Raw genomic sequence first — 19,687 nt, 5'->3', positions numbered from 1 at the left:
TGGGAGCATGGTCAGAGACAACTACCTCACCAATTGTTGCATCTATCACCTGGGTAATTAGGGAGTTTGAGATCATGAAAAGGTTAATACGCGACATAGAGGGGGTTGCCTGTGAGATGCATGTGTAATCCTTTCTATCAGGGTTTATTTGTCGCCAAATGTCTGTCAAATCTAGAGAGTCCCTCAACCTTGCGAATATTTTTTTCTCAAAATTATCCGATATTTTGGACAGTTTCCCACCTGTACAGCGACTGGGGTCTCTTAGCCTATCACAATGGGGATTGGGTGCAAGGTTAAAGTCACTCCCCAATATTAGATGAGTACCTAGGTAGGGCATAAGTGTGGTCACTATAGTGTCCCAAAACTTCTTGTCTTTGTGATTCGGGGCATAAATGTTGCACAGGGTGTGTGTTTTTCCTAAAATGCGAATTTGTACTATGATATACCTCCCTTCGGGGTCCTTATGTACCTTCGTGATCTCACAATCTAGTTGTTTTCCAAAACGTATAGCTACTCCTCGACTTGCTGATTTGTATGAGGCATACTCTATCCTCCCCACCCAGTCAGATTTTAATTTATCATGTTCTAAGTCTGAGAGGTGTGTTTCCTGCAGAAAGGGTTAGAATTGTTTTCCTCTTGAGGGGGGAATGAATTCCCCCTACATTCCACGAATAAAGATTGAATCTGAGGTTTCAGGTACATCCCTGAGTATGTGTATATTGAGTGGTGTAGGTAATTGTAGTGCAGTGTGGTATGGGCAAGAGAGAAGGGGTAGACACAGAAAGGTAGGGGAAAAAAAAAAAGATTGGAAAGTTATAAAGTTTCTGGACAAACTGTAAAAATTTGTTTTTAAATCCGAACTAAATTAAAGCCTTAAAAAGATAATCCCAAGAGATAGAATCAAAGGCATTTTGGGAATCTAAAGTGAGAAGTGCTATATCCTGGGTAAATTTATTTTTGTACAAATCAGTTTTTTCCATATTCCAGCAATAGTCTATAAATGTAATCACACTCCGGATATGTCTGATAGAATTTCTAGATAACATAAATCCCACCTGGTCCCAATGGATAATTTTCTCAAGCAGTACAGCAAGCCTTTTGGAAATTATAGAAGTTCAAATCTTATAGTCCGTATTTAAAACAGAGATAGGTCTATAAATAGCCGGATCTTCCATTTTTTTATACTTTCTTCAAAATTAACTAAATATTTGCTGCTGAGAAATATGTAGACATAGGGTCTTTAGAATGAAAATAAAAATTAAATAGTTTACAGAGTGGCATCTTCAATTCCTCCGATAATATCTTATAGAATTCTGCAGGAAGTCCATCTGGCCCTGCAGCTTTATTAAGTTTGAGATGATCTACTGCTGTATCAATTTCTTCCACTAAGATCGGAGAATTCAGAGTTAAACAATCTTCCTCAGAAATCTGAGGTATCTGGATGCTTCTCCTGGCTATGTAAGATTGCTCGCTGCATCAGAGTAAAGTAGTTGATAGAAATAAAAAAAAACCTTTGCTAATCTCCTCTGTTTCAGTGATCTAATATTACCTATTTGAATAGCTGGAATATAATTTATTTACTTTCTATTTTTTGTAAGACGCACAAGGTGTTTGCTGAACATCCGTGAAATCCCCTAAAATACATATTGGTTTTTGAATCCTGTTCTAATGATTTTTGTTTAAAGAATATATCTCGTACCTTTCTAGCTTCAATGTATATATTCCAGTTTATATTTGATTGCTTATTCAAATATTTTCTATAAGCATTCCTCACTTGATTAGTATGTTGAGTTTCTGCCGCACGTTTTTTTTTATTTAGAATACTCATATACGCTTTAATTTCGCCACAAATTACTGCTTTAGCGGTTCCCCAAAAATTTCAATTTGATTAAAATAATCAATATTAAAGCTGCAAAAGTCTTTCCACCTCTGTTTTAACCAGAGAGAAAATTTAACATTGTTGCACAAAAATCGTGGGGAAAAGAATCTAGCCAATTTATTCTCATCTTTATTAGCAGTCAGAAATATAAGAGAAATAACAGCATGATCTGAAATAGAGATGTCACTAATGGCCGTAGATAACGTTTGGATAGATAAAGATTCAGAAATTAAAAACAGATCAATTCTAGAAAATGTTTTAAAAGCTTTAGATTCACAGGTGAATATCTGTGACTCTGGATTCCTGATCCTCCAAATATCACTCAATTTAAGCTTATGACACAATTTTTACACGAAAGCCTATCCAGTATTGGGCATGGTGTTAAATTAAAATCCCCGCCAATTTTTTCCCCAAATTCAGACGAGACCTCATTTGGGCAATAAATATTACATAAAAAATATTTTGTCTCATTAGTTACTACCTGCAAAAAATTAACCGTGCTTCTGGATCAACATCTATACTAATAATAGAATATTTTACATTTTTATCAAATAATATTGCAACACCACATTTTCTATTAATGGAATGAGCCGCAACAACCCTCCCTACCCATTTAATCTTAAGTTTCGCAGATTCTAAATCAGTCAGATGTGTCTCCTGACGATATCTGGTTTATCTTTAGTCAAATGTTTAATAATGAGTTTACGTTTAGCCGGGGAGGAGATTCCTCCAACATTCCAGGACAAGATTGTAAGTTTATTCATGGCAAAATAATGACCTGGTAATAATTTATGTGTGAAGGGGGGAGAGGGGAAAAAAACAAAAAAACCATAATACTCTAACAAAACATTAAAAATAACTGCGAGGCAGAAATCTCTTATAACGACTGACAATCTCATTCATCTATTAAAGATAAACCTTTCCATTGAGCAAACCAACTAACATATCTTATATTGCCAAGGAGATATAACACTGATGGAAAAACTATACCTACAGGATTCCTTTTGATTCAATATGATCTTTTACCTCCTTGACAGTGTTAAATATGAATTTCTTACCATTATCTTCTAGAACAATTTTGGCTGGATAGACTAGCCATGCTTTCAAACCCTTATTTATGAACTGGGTACAAAAAGGGGCCATTCATTTCCTTTTAGAGGATGTTTCACTAGAAAAGTCTTGGAAAGGTAGTATCTTATGCTTTCCTAGAGTACAAGATTCAGTTTTTTTAAATAATCTTAATAGTTCAACTTTATCCTGAAATCTCAAAAACTTTACAAGGCACATCCTATTTCTGATTGTTCCATCCGAGAAAGTTCTTTTGGAGCCTACTCTATGAGCTCTTTCAACCTCTAAGGGGAGTTGTTGTGGAGGAAACTCTAATGTTTGAGGGAGTAATATAGAAGTGATTTTAATTAGGTCTTCAAATTCAGGATTTTCTGGGAGGCCTATTATTCATAAATTATTACGTCTTGCACGATCTTCCATGTTATCTAAACGAGTCTGAAGATTGTTAATTTGTGTCTCTTATTTCTGCAATATAGTTTCTTGAGAGTTAGCTATGTCCTCCAGATCGGATACTCTATTTTTCACTTCAGAAATTCTAGTGGCAAATTGCCTCACTTCTGATGTTAAAGTAACCAGATCAGTGGAAATACTAGATAAGCCTTTCTTGATACAGTCAAATTGAGGTGTAAACAAATCAGATATTTGCACAAATATGGACTGCATATCCATTCTAGAGGATATGTGAACTAAGATAGTATCAGTAATTGTATCATTAGTTTTAGATTTTTTGTCTTTTGCTTTAGCAGGCATTGTGGGCAAATTTAGTTTCGCTTGCGTGAGAAATTTATCCATAGACTTTAGTGAACAATAGTGAAGTGAAAACACACTTTAGCCCAGAAAATGAGAAATCTCTAAGGGAATGAACGTGAATGTGATTATTATATACAACTAAATGTGTAACAAAATAAGAAAAAACAGTTCACAGAGTGAAACAGAAAGACTAGGGAGAGCTGTTACCATGCACAACTGGCAGGGAGTGTATGAGAAATAAACACTGTTCATTCAGGATTTCAACTACCAAGCCAAAATAAAATAAAACTGTTATGTCCCACACAATAATAATGGCACACTGGTCCTAATACGGTAAAACTCTGAAGTAAGGATGATATTGCAAGTCACAATGGAGACACAACATGCATGAAAGTGATAATAGCCACACTTCAGTGACTTATATGATTGCGTGTATACCGCTTTAAATATCCAGGCTGTATCAGCTAAAGTTGCTGCATGATGTATCCAAAGTCAGCTGTCAGCAAAAAGCACAGTCTGCAGGTAATTCACAGCCTTAAACACAATGTTGTCAATAATTCAAAAGAATGCATGAGAAATTGCTGTGTTAAACGTTACCGTATGATTTCAGTGCCTCTTCTCTTGTGTGGGTGTAGTCCGGTGTAAGCAGTTCATAATTGGCTGGAGTCACAATAATTATTCATATACTCACTCTGCGCGGCTCCTCACTAACAGTCCAATGCCTCCCAAGCAAGTAGTGACGTGTCAGGCATCCTGAGCTCCCAAACAATCCTGTAGTGCTAGGAAAGGAAGGAATCCCGGATTTCCTTATGTAATGAAACAAGAAAAAAAGAACCCAGCACATAAAAGGTAGGATGCAAATGATGAATAAAAGTTCCAGTGAAAAAAGGATAATAAAACGTAGCTTTTATTCAAGTTAGTAAGACTTATACATAAAACCTGCAAAAACACATCTGACCGGTTTCGGCGTGGATAGCCGTAATCCTAGATGTACAATTAGTCTCACCTGAGCACCTTTTTATGCACAGGAGTACCTCCCTTTGGGAGTGGTTAAAAACAGCAGAAACAGAAGCAGGTGTAAAAAAATTTACATATGCATACATATAGCCAGAATAATAGTGTAGCCAATGAGTACGGTTGCAAAAACGGTTAAACCTTAATACTATTTGGCTGACTAAACTATGTATGTATAAACTTTGAAACAGATCTGGATAAACCATGAATGAAAAAATATGTATTAAACAACTATGAACAGCTATATTCTTATTAATTAAAGCTGAGCAATGGATTCAATAAATATATAAATATGAATATAAAGTGAGCAAATTAATGGCAGGCTAGGAGTAATGCATAGCAGACTGAGGGTATATATACATATTCTCAAAATTTGGCTGCTAAAAAGATGTCTAGATAGTAGTGAATACAAAAATGCAATTTAAGTTAAACACATAGTAGGATCATATCAAAGGAGCCACAAAAATGAAACTACCATGGAGGCAATAACTATATATGATTACATGTTAACAATATAGCGATCTTATTCAATGCATACACACAGTAGATAAACATGTTTGTGTTGTATACCTATGCTTATAAGTTTAGAAAGGAATCTATGAAAAAGATGAAAAATAACAGGGAAACCCCCAGTACAATAGTTTACAACATAGTATAAAACTATTAATAGAGACTCAACACACCCTACTAGTATGACAGTTTTATATCTTCTATATTAAACAGGTGGTTCAAACATATAGATTATGTTGGACTTTGACTCACAGCCTAAACATTAAGGCCTAGATTTGGAGTTCGGCGGTAGCCGTCAAAACCAGCGTTAGAGGCTCCTAACGCTGGTTTTAGGCTACCGCCGGTATTTGGAGTCAGTGATTAAAGGGTCTAACGCTCACTTTTCAGCCGCGACTTTTCCATACCGCAGATCCCCCTACGCCATTTGCGTATCCTATCTTTTCAATGGGATCTTTCTAACGCCGGTATTTAGAGTCGTTTCTGAAGTGAGCGTTAGAGCTCTAACGACAAAACTCCAGCCGCCTGAAAATAGCAGGAGTTAAGAGCTTTCTGGCTAACGCCGGTTCATAAAGCTCTTAACTACTGTACCCTAAAGTACACTAACACCCATAAACTACCTATGTACCCCTAAACCGAGCTCCCCCCACATCGCCGCCACTCGATTAAAATTTTTAACCCCTAATCTGCCGACCGCCACCTACGTTATACTTATGTACCCCTAATCTGCTGCCCCTAACCCCGCCGACCCCTATATTATATTTATTAACCCCTAACCTGCCCCCCACAACATCGCCGCCAGCTACTTAAAATAATTAACCCCTAATCTTCCGACCGCAAAGCGCCGCCACCTACGTTATCCTTATGTACCCCTAATCTGCTACCCCTAACACCGCCGACCCCTATATTATATTTATTAACCCCTAATCTGCCCCCCTCAACGTCGCCGACACCTGCCTACACTTATTAACCCCTAATCTGCCGAGCGGACCTGAGCGCTACTATAATAAAGTTATTAACCCCTAACCCGCCTCACTAACCCTATAATAAATAGTATTAACCCCTAATCTGCCCTCCCTAACATCGCCGACACCTACCTTCAATTATTAACCCCTAATCTGACGACCGGAGCTCACCGCTATTCTAATAAATGTATTAACCCCTAAAGCTAAGTCTAACCCTAACACTAACACCCCCCTAAATTAAATATAATTTTAATCTAACGAAATTAATTAACTCTTATTAAATAAATTATTCCTATTTAAAGTTAAATACTTACCTGTAAAATAAATCCTAATATAGCTACAATATAAATTATAATTACATTGTAGCTATTTTAGGATTAATATTTATTTTACAGGCAACTTTGTAATTATTTTAACCAGGTACAATAGCTATTAAATAGTTAAGAACTATTTAATAGTTACCTAGTTAAAATAATAACAAATTTACCTGTAAAATAAATCCTAACCTAAGTTATAATTAAACCTAACACTACCCTATCAATAAAATAATTAAATAAACTACATACAATTACCTACAATTAACCTAACACTACACTATCAATAAATTAATTAAACACAATTGCTACAAATAAATACAATTAAATAAACTAGCTAAAGTACAAAAAATAAAAAAGAACTAAGTTACAAAAAATAAAAAAATATTTACAAACATAAGAAAAATATTACAACAATTTTAAACTAATTACACCTACTCTAAGCCCCCTAATAAAATAACAAAGCCCCCCAAAATAAAAAATTCCCTACCCTATTCTAAATTAAAAAAGTTACAAGCTCTTTTACCTTACCAGCCCTGAACAGGGCCCTTTGCGGGGCATGCCCCAAGAATTTCAGCTCTTTTCCCTGTAAAAGAATAAATACAATACCCCCCCAACATTACAACCCACCACCCACATACCCCTAATCTAACCCAAAACCCCCCTTAAATAAACCTAACACTAAGCCCCTGAAGATCTTCCTACCTTGTCTTCACCATCCAGGTATCACCGATCCGTCCTGGCTCCAACATCTTCATCCAACCCAAGCGGGGGTTGGCGATCCATAATCCGGTGCTGAAGAGGTCCAGAAGAGGCTCCAAAGTCTTCCTCCTATCCGGCAAGAAGAGGACATCCGGACCGGCAAACATCTTCTCCAAGCGGCATCTTCGATCTTCTTCCATCCGGTGCGGAGCGGGTCCATCTTGAAGCAGGCGATGCGGATCCATCCTCTTCTTCCGTTGTCTCCCGACTAATGACGGTTCCTTTAAGGGACGTCATCCAAGATGGCGTCCCTCGAATTCCGATTGGCTGATAGGATTCTATCAGCCAATCGGAATTAAGGTAGGAATTTTCTGATTGGCTGATGGAATCAGCCAATCAGAATCAAGTTCAATCCGATTGGCTGATCCAATCAGCCAATCAGATTGAGCTCGCATTCTATTGGCTGATCGGAACAGCCAATAGAATGCGAGCTCAATCTGATAGGCTGATTGGATCAGCCAATCGGATTGAACTTGATTCTGATTGGCTGATTCCATCAGCCAATCAGAAAATTCCTACCTTAATTACGATTGGCTGATAGAATCCTATCAGCCAATCGGAATTCGAGGGACGCCATCTTGGATGACGTCCCTTAAAGGAACCGTCATTAGTCGGGAGACAACGGAAGAAGAGGATGGATCCGCGTCGCCTGCTTCAAGATGGACCCGCTCCGCACCGGATGGAAGAAGATTGAAGATGCCGCTTGGAGAAGATGTTTGCCGGTCCGGATGTCCTCTTCTTGCCGGAATAGGAGGAAGACTTTGGAGCCTCTTCTGGACCTCTTCAGCACCGGATTATGGATCGCCAACCCCCGCTTGGGTTGGATGAAGATGTTGGAGCCAGGACGGATCGGTGATACCTGGATGGTGAAGACAAGGTAGGAAGATCTTCAGGGGCTTAGTGTTAGGTTTATTTAAGGGGGGTTTGGGTTAGATTAGGGGTATGTGGGTGGTGGGTTGTAATGTTGGGGGGGGGGTATTGTATTTATTCTTTTACAGGCAAAAGAGCTGAAATTCTTGGGGCATGCCCCGCAAAGGGCCCTGTTCAGGGCTGGTAAGGTAAAAGAGCTTGTAACTTTTTTAATTTAGAATAGGGTAGGGAATTTTTTATTTTGGGGGGCTTTGTTATTTTATTAGGGGGCTTAGAGTAGGTGTAATTAGTTTAAAATTGTTGTAATATTTTTCTTATGTTTGTAAATATTTTTTTATTTTTTGTAACTTAGTTCTTTTTTATTTTTTGTACTTTAGCTAGTTTATTTAATTGTATTTATTTGTAGCAATTGTGTTTAATTAATTTATTGATTGTGTAGTGTTAGGTTTTATTGTAGGTAATTGTAGGTAGTTTATTTAATTATTTTATTGATAGGGTAGTGTTAGGTTTAATTATAACTTAGGTTAGGATTTATTTTACAGGTAAATTTGTTATTATTTTAACTAGGTAACTATTAAATAGTTCTTAACTATTTAATAGCTATTGTACCTGGTTAAAATAATTACAAAGTTGCCTGTAAAATAAATATTAATCCTAAAATAGCTACAATGTAATTATAATTTATATTGTAGCTATATTAGGATTTATTTTACAGGTAAGTATTTAGCTTTAAATAGGAATCATTTATTTAATAAGAGTTAATTTATTTCGTTAGATGTAAATTATATTTAAGTTAGGGGGGTGTTAGTGTTAGGGTTAGACTTAGCGTTAGGGGTTAATCCATTTATTAGAATAACGGTGAGCTCCGCTCGGAAGATTAGGGGTTAATAATTGAAGGTAGGTGTCGGCGATGTTAGGGAGGGCAGATTAGGGGGTTAATACTATTTATTATAGGGTTAGTGAGGCAGATTAGGGGTTAATAACTTTATTATAGTAGCGCTCAGGTCCGCTCGGCAGATTAGGGGTTAATAAGTGTAGGCAGGTGTCGGCGATGTTGAGGGGGGCAGATTAGGGGTTAATAAATATAATATAGGGGTCGGCGATGTTAGGGCAGCAGATTAGGGGTACATAGGGATAACGTAGGTTGCGGCGGTTTACGGAGCGGCAGATTAGGGGTTAAAAAAATATGCAGGGGTCAGCGATAGCGGGGGGCGGCAGATTAGGGGTTAATAAGTGTAAGGTTAGGGGTGTTTAGACTCGGGGTACATGTTAGAGTGTTAGGTGCAGACGTAGGAAGTGTTTCCCCATAGGAAACAATGGGGCTGCGTTAGGAGCTGAACGCTGCTTTTTTGCAGGTGTTAGGTTTTTTTTCAGCTCAAACAGCCCCATTGTTTCCTATGGGAGAATCGTGCACGAGCACGTTTTTGAGGCCGGCCGCGTCCGTAAGCAACTCTGGTATCGAGAGTTGCATTTGCGGTAAAAATGCTCTACGCTCTTTTTTGGAGCCTAACGCAGCATTTGTTTGAACTCTCGATACCAGAGTTAAATTTATGGTGCGGCCGGAAAAAAGCCTGCGGAGCGTTAACAGCCCTTTTACAGCCAAACTCCAAATCTAGGCCTAAGTATTTTAATAAAACATGTGTATTGGCTGTGTGTCTTATAATAAGCCTTCCTAAATGGCAGTTATTAATCTACACCAAGAAAACCTTGTAAGTGGAGATGACGGTCTCCCAGTATACAGATTAGATAATATAACAGCCTTGCCTACTTAACAATTGCAGAGAGACTCAGGCATAAACAAAATATCAACCTATGACTCACTATACATCCAATATAGCCATTGTCAATTTAAATAAAGCATATAAAATCTAACTTGTCTTATTGCAATGACATCAAGATAACAACCCTAATCTCTCAAAATGTGTAGCTTTTTTTTTTTCTTTTCCCTTTCTTCCCTTCTTTTTTTTTTTTTTAATAAAAAAAACTTTAAAGAATAATGCCTCAGCTTAAATGAGGAGACAAAGCAGAGAATAATCACAGATCATGTAAACATTAAGCTGCTACAGTCATAAAATCTTGAAAGTCCAACCTGTAATAAGAAAATACACATCAACTAGAGCTCCAAAGAGCGTTCTGCAATTTAGTAATGTAAGATAAAACCAAGGTGCATTTGATAAATTGTAAGCGTTTCAATAAGCCCTTTTATAATATTAAGGATTGCCTATATTTACATGAGCGCCCTTCATATGATATTAAAACAGACAGGTCTCAGGAAATCGTTGTTCTAACATGTATTAGTCTTCAGAGCATAATTCAACAACACAAAATCGCACACGCTAGAGAATGAGGCCTAGGGCAAATATGGACCAGTTCATAAACGTGTTCAACAAAGCGTTCTTGTATCTGTAGAATTATAGGCACGCCTCGTCAATGCTCTCTGTATTCAATTACCTGTCTCAATGAGACTTTCATTGGAATGTTGGCATTACCGTCTCTCAGAGCTATACTACGCATTATATGGGTACTGGGCATAACAGCACACTTGGTTCATAGTAGTATAATCTTCCTGGATCCAATACAGCCAGACACGTCAGGCAATATAATTTATGTTATGTTCAGCAATCCGCTACAAAGCAGGGTTACAAAGTCCCAAAAAGCTCAGCAGTACAGAATCCCCTTTTATCTATTTCGAAGTGTTAACAAACCAAGAGGATAAGAGAAAGGTCTCTAGGTGCAAAGTGTCTATGATAATGTATTTTGCGGAATAAATAACCACCATGAATCTTCAACTGCGAGGCTAGGGCTCAGGGTACGACTTCTGTCGCCACCCCAATGCTCTTACCTGCAAGCGACACTTGACTTGGGTGGAACCGGACCAGAACAGCACTTTGACCTTGTATTCAGTATGCTGCTTCCTCCTGCGAGCAAAAAACATTCCAGAAACTTTTTCACCTCTGTGTTGGTAGATTTAGATGAAACCAGTAGAAGCTGAGCTTGCTAAAAGTTAATGAAATATTTACACATTGTGGATTCTGCCGCAAGCTGATGAGGTATTCTCACACCGGAACAACTTGTACCACCGGGCCCAAAACAAGCCCAGAAAACAACTTGGGTCATGGGGCAAATGGCGTGGGGACCCGGATCTTACACGCTGCACACTCTCATACAGCCGTTGAGGAGCAACTGACATGCAATGCTCCACCCCCCACAGGAAGTCCTCCACTCTGTATCACATATGTATATAATAACATGTTAATATTATATGTCTGTTTGCAACTAAATAATGCTAAAATAACAATTTCCATCAATAAAAACATTATATAATGCTGTATCCTGAGATATTTTAGAATACAACAGAAAAATCTCTTACATTTAAATAAACAGTTTGTTTCCTCCTTACTTATCCATATGATAATCACACCCTGAGGGGGAGGCAGGGACTCTGTATTCATGTGACACCAGAGGGGACAATAGACATCTATATGAAAACAAAAGTCCAGGTGTGACACTCTCATTGTCTCCCAGCTGACAAGTTGTACTCATGTGAGTCACACAGAGAAAGGTGACCCTCCCACATTAGTATAAATATCAGTGTAACACTCAGTGATATCACAGGAGGAACCAGAGAGACTTCATACTTACAGAGCTTCTGCTAAATGGTAATATGCAAACCCTAACATAAATCTTTATTATCAGCCTCACACTGTTGTGTTTTATATAATGATAAGAAAATATTGTTCTGTATTTTGTTGTGATAAAGATAACATATTTTACTTCATATAAGAAACTGAGTTGAATTTAAAAAAATCAATTGTTCTTATTTAATTGTTTTTTTTTTATATTTTTTATGCTGTGTTAATGAATTTATTGTTTAGTTCTTCAATTTAAATAGGCTAATTTAACCCCTTAAGGGCTGGGCATTTCAGACAAAAACTTTCCCAAAAGAGCAGAGCATTTTTAGCAGTTTTGCCATCACTACAGCTAAACAGAAATAGAGCCCTTTTTATATTTACTTATCAAAAGTATATATTTTTTTAAATAGACAACCCAAAGTATTGATCTAGGTCCATTCTGGTATATTTCATGCTACCATTACACCGCCAAATGCGATCAAATAAAACCATTTTTAAATTTTTTCACAATTTTAGGTTTCTCACTGAAATTATTTACAATCAGCTTGTGCAATCATGGGACAAATGGTTGTAAATGCTTCTCTGAGATCTCTTTGCTTAGAAATAGCAGACATATATGGTTTTGGCATTGCTTTTAGGTAATTAGAAGGCCGCTAAATGCTGCTGCGCACCATACTTGTATTATGCCCAGCAGTAATTTTAGCTTTAGTGTAGAGATCAGCCTCCCACCTGACACACCCCACCCCTGATCCTTCCCCGACCCCTCTCAAACAGCTCTCTTTCCTCCCCCACCCCCCAAAGTTCACCCCATCTTAAGAACTGACAGAAAGTCTGCCAGTAGAAAAATTAAAGTTTTTTTTATTTTATATTTTCTGCAGGGTAGTATCCCCCCTTTCCTCCCTGATCCCCCCAAACAGCTCTCTATCCCTCCCCCTCTACCTATTAGCAGCCATCTTAGATACTAGCAGCTGTCTGCCAGTACCCAGTTTGCAGCAAAATAGGTGATTTTTTTTTTTTTTAATAATACTCATATTTCTGTAGTGTAGCTGCCCCCCCATACCCAACCCCCCCCCCCAGATCCCTTTTTTTCTCAAATTACCCCACATATTATCCCCTCATGGTCCCTCCTTCCCCCTCAATCATGCAGCTGGATTCTCTTTTTTTTTCAAAAGTAGAGTGGCCGAGCGTTCGCCCTCTACCACCCTAATCCTGCCTCCTACAGCGATGGGCCGCCCACCCGCCTCCCGTTTTACGCTCCCACCCACCAACGATCGGTCCCACCACTGTCCAATGCAGAGAGGGCCACAGCTTATGGCCCTGTTGTATCAGTCTCATCACATTTACTGATCTAATCATAAATATCTTGTGATCTGCATAATATTTTATTTCTAATGGGGTTATTTTATAATTCATTTCTTATTTCTATTAGCTGCACCTGTTTATCATCAGAACGTTTATCCCACTGATCTGTGACTGATTCTTGTTGTTAGTAAAGACCTTAGTAAGTGTATTCTGCACCTTCAGCTGCTGCTGTTTATGTCACATGATCACAGACTTAAAGGGACAGTGTCCTGTACATTTGGTTTTCCCTTGAAATAACAAGAAACCCTAAATGTTTTTCATTATTTAAATAGAACATGCAATTTTCAACACTTTCCAACTGACTTCTGTTGTGATATTTGCTTCATTCTCTAGATATCCTTTATTGAAGCAGCAGCAATGCACTACTGGGAGCTAGCTGAGAACATAAAGTGAGCCAATGGCAAGAGGCTTGTATGTGCCACTAATCAGCAGCTAGCGCACCCTAGTGCATTATATGCTTTGTCAAAAAGGTCCCCACAAAGGGAATAAAGGGAATAAAGCAGATTTGATAATAGAAGGAAATTGGAAAGTTGTTTAAATTTGAATCATAAAAGTTTAATTGTGACTTTGCTGTCCCTTTAATGTGTTTCTAATGACTTGTTTTACCGGTGTATAAAATAGTATAAAGTGTATGGTAAATTTCACCTTTAGCTTTAGTTTTTATGTAAAATAACTGTTTGCTGTTTGTAATTTATTTTCATTATTAAATTGTACACAGCCTTTTAAATGAGTTGAGGCAGTGGCTCCTACTTAGCATATGCAGGAGTTCACATTATATAAAAATATGAGTCTGTTATTGGCTGATAGCTGTCACATGGTACAGGTGCAGAACTACATATATCAGAAAACAACCTATTGCTCTTTTAAAATTCATAGTAAGTTTTATTGCATTGTATTTTTGTTATGCATCTGTAGCTTTGTAATTCTATGTTTTATGGTCCTTTTAAATGGAATGAATTTGCCAAAAGAAAAATATCTCATTATATTATCACTCTATGTAAATATCAATTCTTACTTTTCTTAACTCTATCCAAGAAAACAATTAAAATTAAACGTTAGGGCCTATCTTTCCCACAACCCCTTGCAGTGTGATTTAAGACAACTCAGTATTGACTAAGAGAAGTTAAACACTAGGGGTGGAGCACATGACAAAATGTCTGACAGTGAGAATTAGTAGGAAGTACAATACCAATACTGCAGTATCCAATTTAACTTATATTTAAACAACTGATTTTTAACATTTCTTGCAGGAGAAAATATTGTTTCATATAAATGCTAGAAAACAAAGATTATAATATATTTGTAAAGTTAAATAGATTTTCTACCATTATGTTGTATAGATCTGGAAAGATTCATATTTAAGGGGCAATTATAACACTCACAGAGCTAACTGTACTAAATGCTTGTGCTGAATCAACATCACATATATAATAATCTAATCAGCTGATCTGTATCACATGAATTGTTATGTGTGCCTTTAATTATACCATACGTACAGTTAATCAGAACCATTATTTATTATTATCCCTTTAAACCATTTAATATACATTTTACAGACACGGCTAGAGCACTGAGAGATATCTGGTTAATGTAACTGGAGTGAATAAGGGAACCTTCTTCCTGATCACAGACATTGGAGCCTGTTATCAGCATGAACTCATATGTGTTAGGTGAGTAAAATAGATATTATGCTGACTTTAATTACTGGGAAAATAGAATAGATCACTCATTAAACAAATATAAACTATTATATTTATATCTGCATCTTTAAGAACATGTGTGTCAGTGACAGTTATAAACATGGAGCAACATCCATTGGGCTGAGGAGGAGTGTAAAAAATACTACTCCCCCTCTATCATTTTAGACAGATCATGTCCAACAACTGCCTAACCTCACCCCAGACCTAGTTCATTACTCAGAACACCTGCAACTCCATCTTCCCCTGCCCTGACCTCGCTCATGGAACATCCATAACTACACTTATACCTTCCTTGTTCCCATGTGTGAAACACCCACAACTCAGAAATTTAGTTTACTATAATGTAGTAATGTTTACATTCTATGTAATCCTTTTTTTATTTGTGATTTACAGATAAATAAATTTAAAAATAAACACAACATTTAGGATATTTTGTTGAGTATAAAAGAATATGATTTTTTATTAAGATGGATTATATTATAAAGCATAAACATTCTTTATTTTTCTTTATTCCATTTCATTTTTTGAAGACAAACACTTGAATCGTTCATATCCATCCTTCACTACAGGAAGCATCAGAATGACACCACAAACTCCAATAGTCTTAGACAACAATGACTATTCACAAACATTGGGGATATCACAAAAGATATTAAAATACAATAGTGTATTGGCAGGAACTGGCCAGCAATCATTATGTACAGAGAGTAATTTAGTCATCAAACAAGAGGACAACATTTATGACTTATCTAGTGAAGTTAATATCCCAGAGGATAAACCACACATATTTACTGAGTTTTCAAAACATAGTAAAGAAGGGAAACGTCTACAATCTAGCCAAATGATTCATATAAAGAAGACACCTTTCAAATCTACAGAATGCAAGAAAAGCTTTAGATGGAAGTCTCTTCTACTAGATCACCACAAAATTCACACAGGTGAGAAACCACACACATGTACTGAGTGCGGCAAATGTTTTACACAAATGGATCATCTGAAAACTCATGAAAGGATTCACTCAGAAGAAAAGCCTTTCACGTGTACAGAGTGTGGAAACAGTTTTACACAAATGAATTGTCTGAAAACTCATGAAAGGATTCACACCAGAGAAAAGCCTTTCACATGTATAGAGTGTGGAAAAAGTTTTACAGAAAAGAGTAATCTGAAAATTCATGGAAGGATTCACACAGGAGAAAAGGCTTTTACATGTACAGAGTGTGGAAAAAGTTTTACGCGAATGTATCATCTGAAAACTCATGAAATGATTCACACAGGGGAAAAGCCTTTCATATGTACAGAGTGTGGTAAAAGTTTTAAACAAATTCATAGTCTGAAAATTCATGAAAGGATTCACACCGGAGAAAAGCCTTTCACATGTACAGAGTGTGGAAAAAGTTTTATAGAAAAGAGTAATCTAAAAACTCATGAAAGGAGTCACACAGGAGAAAAGCCTTTCACATGTACAGAGTGTGGTAAAAGTTTTACACAAATTAATAGTCTGAAAAGTCATGAAAGGATTCACACTGGAGAAAAGCCTTTCACATGTACAGAGTGTGGAAAATGTTTTACACGAATGGATAGTCTGAAAACTCATGAAAGGATTCACACAGGAGAAAAACGTTTCACATGTACAGAGTGTGGGAAAAGTTTTACAGAAAAGGGTACTCTGAGAAAACATGAAAGGATTCACAAGGGAAGAACCCTTTCACATGTTTAGAAAGTGGAAAAAATGTTTTCATTAATAACAGGTATCACAAAACACCAAATATTTACACACAAATACATTTTATATACACAGTGTACAAACCTTATTAGAATTATCCTAAAGAGGACAAACTCTCTAAATAGAAGCATCAAAAAGGATGTTATTGTTAATAACACTTACTAAAGCCCAGTTTAGAACTAGGACTAGGTGGAGGGATTATATCTCCACACTGGCCTGGGAACACCTCGGGATTCCCCAGTTGGAGCTGGTTAATGTGGCCAGGGAAAGGGAAGTTTGGGGTTGCATGCTAGAACTGCTGCCCCGCCTCCCAACCCTGGATAAGCGGATGAAGATAAATCCCAGTTATAAAAGCCTCAGATTGGAAGTGATCTCCTGCTGTCCTGTGTGCCTCTATTTATGTGCACCTTAATTTCGCTCATATAAATGTGATAGAATCCAAACGTGACACAGGAATATACAAGTCTGTCCTTATACTGACCAGTTTATACAACCAGTCACCACCAAAGCACCTCCAGTGTTCTTTATTAATATGCCATTGTTATAAGTTGTACATTTGATTTACATAAGGGAGGAAATAATTACATTTACAGAATAAAGGAGTCTTTATAAGAATAGAGTGTTATTATTTATTATTATTCTTTATTTATAAAGCACCAACAGATTCTGCAGCGCTGCCCATGGTACAGAGATAAAAGTAAAGTACAATACAATATGAAAGACACCAGACAAAGTTTAACAAACAAATACAGGGGGAATTAAGTGCCCTGTTCCCGTGGGAACTTACAATCTAGATGGGTAGGAGGGTGAGAAACAGGAGGTGGGGACTGCAAAGGTGAGGATGATGTTAGTGTGGAGTTAAATGAGGGCAGCAATTAGGCAAGTGGAATTCATTTGTTACTGATTTGGAGATAGGCTTCCATGAACAGAAAGGTCTTTAAGGAGCATTTAAAGGAGGAAATGTTAGGGGAAAGTCTGACCGCTTTAGGAAATGCGTTCCAGATGGTTGGTGCTGCACAAGAGAAGTCCTGTAGCCTAGCATGGGAGGAGGTGATGGTAGATCATTGTTGGATCTTAGGGGGTGGGTTGGAGTATATTTGTTGATGAGTGAGGACAGGTAGGGGAGCTGCATTGGTAAGGGCTTTGTAGGTCAGGATAAGAATTTTGAGTGTTTAATAGTATTGTTATATCAGCTGTGTGCCGGGATATTATCTGTGTGTCACAGACGTACAGTGACTAATAATGCAATAAACACATAGAAATAGGCTCACTGACTCACTATTTAATGTCTAATACTGTTATATCAGCTGTGTGCCGGGATATTATCTGTGTGTCACAAACATACAGTGACTAATAATGCAATAAACACATAGAAATAACTTCACTGACTCACTATTTAATGTCTAATAGTATTGTTATATTAGCTGTGTGCTGGGATATTATCTGTGTGTCACAGACGTACAGTGACTAATAATGCAATAAACACATAGAAATAACTTCACTGACTCACTATTTAATGTCTAATAGTATTGTTATATCAGCTGTGTGCCGGGATGTTATCTGTGTGTCACACACGTACAGTGACTAATAATGCAATAAACACATAGAAATAACGTCACTGACTCACTATTTAATGTCTAATAGTATTGCTATATCAGCTGTGTGCCGGGATATTATCTGTGGGTCACAAATGTACAGTGACTAATAATGCAATAAACACATAGAAATAACATCACTGACTCACTATTTAATGTCTAATAGTATTGTTATATCAGCTGTGTGCCGGGATGTTATCTGTGTGTCACAAATGTACAGTGACTAATAATGCAATAAACACATAGAAATAACATCACTGACTCACTATTTAATGTCTAATAGTATTGTTATATCAGCTGTGTGCCGGGATGTTATCTGTGTGTCACAAATGTACAGTGACTAATAATGCAATAAACACATAGAAATAACATCACTGACTCACTATTTAATGTCTAATAGTATTGTTATATCAGCTGTGTGCTGGGATATTATCTGTGTGTCACAGACGTACAGTGACTAATAATGCAATAAACACATAGAAATAAGTTCACCGACTCACTATTTAATGTCTAATAGTATTGTTATATTAGCTGTGTGCTGGGATATTATCTGTGTGTCACAAACGTACAGTGACTAATAATGCAATAAACACATAGAAATAAGCTCACTGACTCACTATTTAATGTCTAATAGTATTGTTATATCAGCTGTGTGCTGGGATATTATCTGTGTGTCACAAACGTACAGTGACTAATAATGCAATAAACACATAGAAATAACATCACTGACTCACTATTTAATTTCTAATAGTATTGTTATATTAGCTGTGTGCTGGGATATTATCTGTGTGTCACAGACGTACAGTGACTAATAATGCAATAAACACATAGAAATAAGTTCAGTGACTCACTGTTTAATGTCTAAAAGTATTGTTATATCAGCTGTGTGCCGGGATATTATCTGTGTGTCACAGACGTACAGTGACTTATAATGCAATAAACACATAGAAATAAGTTCAGTGACTCACTATTTAATGTCTAATAGTATTGTTATATCAGCTGTGTGCCGGGATATTATCTGTGTGTCACAAATGTACAGTGACTAATAATGCAATAAACACATAGAAATAAGTTCAGTGACTCACTATTTAATGTCTAATAGTATTGTTATATCAGCTGTGTGCCGCAATATTATCTGTGTGTCACAAACGTACAGTGACTAATAATGCAATAAACACATAGAAATAACTTTACTGACTCACTATTTAATGTCTAATAGTATTGTTATATCAGCTGTGTGCTGGGATATTATCTGTGTGTCACAAATGTACAGTGACTAATAATGCAATAAACACATAGAAATAAGTTCAGTGACTCACTGTTTAATGTCTAATAGTATTGTTATATCAGCTGTGTGCCGGGATATTATCTGTGTGTCACAGACGTACAGTGACTAATAATGCAATAAACACATAGAAATAAGCTCACTGACTCACTATTTAATGTCTAATAGTATTGTTATATCAGCTGTGTGCCGGGATATTATCTGTGTGTCACAGACGTACAGTGACTAATAATGCAATAAACACATAGAAATAACGTCACT

General features: G+C 36.9%; 1 protein-coding gene across 1 annotated transcript in view; it reads left to right on the top strand.

Annotated features, from left to right (window-relative positions):
• Positions 1-15,778: 15,778 nt before the first annotated feature.
• Positions 15,779-19,687, top strand: part of LOC128661360 (oocyte zinc finger protein XlCOF6-like) — a gene marked incomplete at both ends in the record, with an annotated part of 43,591 nt that continues 39,682 nt past the window's right edge. The window contains one exon of the mRNA XM_053715624.1: positions 15,779-16,484. Coding sequence (XP_053571599.1) covers positions 15,779-16,484 — 706 coding nt within the window. The remainder of the gene's footprint in view (positions 16,485-19,687) is intronic.

This window comes from Bombina bombina, chromosome 5 (assembly GCF_027579735.1).
Source record: "Bombina bombina isolate aBomBom1 chromosome 5, aBomBom1.pri, whole genome shotgun sequence".
In the NCBI taxonomy this organism is placed as follows: domain Eukaryota; kingdom Metazoa; phylum Chordata; class Amphibia; order Anura; family Bombinatoridae; genus Bombina; species Bombina bombina.
The sequence above is the reverse complement of the archived record's forward strand: the minus strand, read 5'-3'. Positions and strand labels throughout refer to the sequence as shown.